Consider the following 4,331-nt stretch of genomic DNA (forward strand, 5'->3'; position numbering starts at 1 on the left):
ACAGGCTCCACTGGAGACAACCCACCCGCCTGAAGTGCAGCTTCTCCTTGGAGCCAAAGTGAACACACGGCATATCCCAAGCCAGGGCCAATTCCAGTGTCCTGTGTCCCTGGGCAGGCACTCTGCAGCTGGCACACACCGCCGCTGCCGTCACCTCCCCCTTCTCCATCAGGCTGCTTTTACCTGCCGGGAAAAATGATCCTATTCATAAGAGACCAAGGAAGTCCCGTGAAGGGGTAAATGAAGATCACACACCCCCCAAAGAGGATTGAGACCCTTTGGGCATAGCACAGCCCCGGTGCAACCTGGAAGTTACAGCCCCAGGGTTTTAAGGGATGACTCTTGCTGCAGGAAAAGATACATTCCATGGGCGGAGTCCTCAGTCAAAGCAGAGGAACAAATCAGGCAGGAAAAGCCACCAGGCATGAGTGGAAGGCACAGAAGTCCCATGACTTTGTGCTGCTCAGAGACACTGACTTTCTAGTGACAGTCATTGTTTCCAGCTTTTTGCAGGGTGTTTGAGCCATGCTGGTATTTAAGAAAAGCCCTGAGGCAGCTGCATAATTATATGCTGGTTGTGACATGTGGACAAGGTAAACTCATTAGAGCAACAATTTTAACACAAGCACAGATCCTGACTATGATAATATCTGGCATTCATGAAGGAAAACCACATCCCAATAGCCTGAAGAGCTCTGAATGCATCCAGGCAGGAAGCTTCTTTTTCCATAAATATTCACACAAACACTTCATTTACATAATGTAAGGTTCAAGAAATATTGCAAAGACCCAATGTCAGCCTCACTAGTTTGTCAGCATCATCCTTGCTTAAAAGCTGACAGAGACATTGGGCAAATGGTCACTTTTCATGGCAAGAGAAGGTGAGCAGCAAGGGCTGGGACCTTGCCTGAAGCACCCTGCTTCCAGGCTCCTCCCAAGGGAGCGAGCAGACAGCTGAAGGATGATGCAGAGTTACTGAGGGAATACCAGAGACCTTTGGGGAACTGGTACAGTAACAAGCAGACAGCAAGTGATGGCAGCACCAAATGCCAAAGGCTGCCAAACATCTGCTGGAACCAACCTGATGGGACACAGCTCACTCATCTGGCAACAGGGACTGAGGGAAGGCGGCTGGGCAGCACCCTGGCTACTCAGCACAAACCTCAGCTCAGTGGGCAACCCCACACAGACTAAGGAGATACTGGCACCTGGAACTAAGAGAGCCAGGAACAGCCCCAAAGTGATGTGAACACCACTCTTTTAGAGAAGCACACAAGAAGAAGCAACAGAAAGGTTGGATACAGCCTGAAGTTGGGAAGAAGCCACAGCATCCCACCGAGCTTTTAGCAATGGCACCAAGGTGGCTGGAGGAAGGGAATTCTGCCTTGGCTCAGGTACCCTGTGCCCCACAAGCAGGGGGGCACCCATTGCCCCTGCTCCCCCTTCACATGTCCCATGGAGGGTGGAGGGACTCACCGGTGGGTGAATCCAGCCTGCCATCCTGCAGGAGGTCCTGCCACACCTCTCTACCCAATCCCATGGGATTGAATGCCGTCAGGTGGCTGACTCCCGTGCCAGCCTGGAGAAGGGAAGAGAATCATCAGGGGCTGGTACTTTGGAGGGGCAGATGCAGGCTCTCCACCCCCAACAGCACTGGTACGCCACACTCACTCCCCACTTGCTGCCCTCCAACTGCAACTCCAAACCTACTCACCCACTGCCCTGCAACCTTCACCCACAGCTTCTCTCCTGCCCACAGGGAAGTCATGTCCTCACCCCTGAGGTCAGGCAAGCACTGAGCACTGCTGCTGGCCCCAACCCATTGGCACACCCATCAGCTATCAGCTGCCTGGAAGCAGCTCCACCCCAGCCAGCAGAGATGCACAACCCCCCAGCAGGAGCCACAGCACCAGGGCAGCTCTTCACCTTCTCCCGGGCAGAGATGGCGAGAGTGAAGGGGTTCACACTCGTGCAGTGGTGCAGCAGGACTCCAGCAACTCGCTCGCCATCCTTCTCCAAGGTGAAGGGCTCGTTCCAGTGCCCTCCGCTCCTGTCCTCCTTCGTTCCCATGCCGTTCTGCAGGCTGAACATGATGGACACTTCCACGTCCTCATCCCTTCCGTTCTCCACCTCCCAAATGAACACTCCCACTGGCAGGCTGGAGTCCTGGCAGGGACAGAGAATGCTGTGTACATGGCTGGTGCTCCACTGTTGGCTGCCGGAGGATGATTTCTCTCACTGCGGGGGAAACCACGCAGGACACAGCGGGATCAAGAGCACCAGGAACAACTCAGTCTTGGAGTCTGTTGCCAAGCTGAGGAGGACCAGCAGGAGCAGAGGAATTTTTGTGGCAGGCAATACAAAATTCAGAAGAGGAGCCCTGGGCTAGCAAACACCACACCCGGCAAGAGAGAGACGGAAAAAGGTGTTTAAGGCTCGTCCGGGTGTCTCATCCCTCAGCTGCTTGGCAGGTTGATACAGGCTCACGTGCTTCCCTGGGGTAAGAGGAAGGTCAGATGTGTCAGCAGCACAGCCTGCCACCCTCACCCGGGGCTGGGAGCCAGCACGAGCAGCGTGAGGGAGAGCTGAGCCATCCCTTGCTGCCATCCCGAGCTCCCACACAGCTGCAGGGGTTCCCCCTGTATGGGACCATTGCTGAGCAGAGACACAGGGAAATGTTGGGAAAGCCCAGCTAATAAGCAGCTCTTCCCTTTGGGATGTCATCACCTCCTTACCTTCTAGTCATGGGGGATGACAGGAGAGACCTGTCAGCAAGTGAGCACCACATTCTGCCCTGGGAGCTCGTAGACCATCCAGGCCCGGGGGTACAGGGCGTGGTGAAAGGCGTTAGTGGCCACAGTAGCCCCAGTTCCAGCCCTGCAGAGTGCTGGGTCTCTCCACAGACAAGATCTGCTGGTAAACGGTCTATCCCTTACAACGCAGGCACACGGTGAACTGGGGAGGAGAGGAACATATGTAGGGAATGAGATGAGCCCAATGACAGATGTCCCAATGACCCAGGCTGCTGCAGTGCCACTGACTCCCCCTGCATACCCTGCTGCACCTACCTGGTTGGCGATGACTGTTTCATAGTTATAAATGCCAGGATTCAGCTGCCAGTGGCAGAACTTGCTCCCAAAACACTGTTTGTCTAAAAACACAGAAAAAGGTGTATGAAACTTGGCACATGTTATTTCCTGCTCTCAAAAATCCAAAATTGATATCAGAGTTAACTAGGGTTTCTTTGGGTCCCTCAAGTCTGTTCCTCTTCAGTTGCAAGAGAAGAACTGGCTGCAGATTCCTCAGGTCTGGTGGGATGGGAAGAGCAGCTGCTGGTGGTGCCATTTCTGGAAGAGAGCTGAGCACTGGAGAGCCATTGTATGGATTATTTATGCCCCATGGGCAGTTGTCAGACCAAAGCTTTCTGGTGGTGATGGAGAGGCAGACAAGTGTGCTGACTGAAGGAAGGAGTGACCTTGTGTGTGGGAGGGTGATGAACCACTTCATCCTCTGTTGGTAAATAGGAGGGCAGTTTCAGGTGACTTCACCCGGGAGCATTTTTTGCTGAACGCAGTGGGATTTAATGAGAAATGGGCCTGGGGTCAGGCCCTCTTGTGAGGGGTGGGATTGGGGCTGTGCCTGGGCTGCAGGCAGGATCTGGCCCAGACCTGCAGTAAATACCCACTGGGGAGGAAACAGTGAAGGTGGTGCACTCCAGAATCTCCCTTGCCTTTCCTAGCCTTGGAATTCTGTTGCTGAAGGTGGCACTCTTCCCTGCCCTCTGGTGAGCTTTGAGCTCACTGGAGGTGGGATTGATGAACTTCTCTCCTCTGTTCCTATGAGCATCGAGGTGTTTTTCCATGTATTTTGATCTGTTGCCTGGCTGGCAGCACTCCTGTTTGTAACCTCATTAACTTGCCCTTGCTGCGTGCACAAGTCAGTAATGCAATGTAAGAGAAGCCTGTGCCCCGGTCCTGAGGAAACTGTGCCCCAAAAGCTTGTGCCAGAGATGGCTGCTTCACACCAGCCCTTTGGTGATCCCCAGAGCAGCACGTGGGCTTCTCTGCAGAGCCAGACTGAGGAAGAATGGCTGTGTGGATGCTTGGCTTTAGCAGAGCTGAGAGGGATTTGCTGATTTTCCTTTGAGTCTGCCAAGGTGTGTGGTTGAAGTGTCCAGCCTCCCCTGGGAAGCTCCTGCCTGGTGTCATCACAGCCTCTGTTTCCCCAGGCTTTGGTGTCACCAGAGTGGCAAGCAGGCTCTGGCAAGTCCCTGGGCTGTTGATGAGACTCCCAGATCTTCCCTTTCTTGCAAGTAGATGCTGTGGTTACTC

The 4,331-nt window shown here is 54.0% G+C and overlaps 1 protein-coding gene across 1 annotated transcript; it reads right to left on the reverse strand.

Moving 5' to 3' along the window:
* Window positions 1–25: 25 nt before the first annotated feature.
* LOC113961151 (non-lysosomal glucosylceramidase-like) lies at window positions 26–2,596 on the reverse strand (the record flags this gene model as incomplete). The annotated part of the gene is made up of 3 exons (XM_027671224.1): window positions 1,927–2,596; window positions 1,477–1,579; window positions 26–183 (listed from the first exon to the last, which is right to left on the reverse strand). Coding segments are annotated over exons 1-3 (426 nt in total), but the record flags the coding sequence as incomplete, so codon positions are not given.
* Window positions 2,597–4,331: the final 1,735 nt, after the last annotated feature.

This window comes from Neopelma chrysocephalum, unplaced genomic scaffold (assembly GCF_003984885.1).
Source record: "Neopelma chrysocephalum unplaced genomic scaffold, ASM398488v2 Primary Assembly neopelma1_97064, whole genome shotgun sequence".
Lineage (NCBI taxonomy): Eukaryota > Metazoa > Chordata > Aves > Passeriformes > Pipridae > Neopelma > Neopelma chrysocephalum.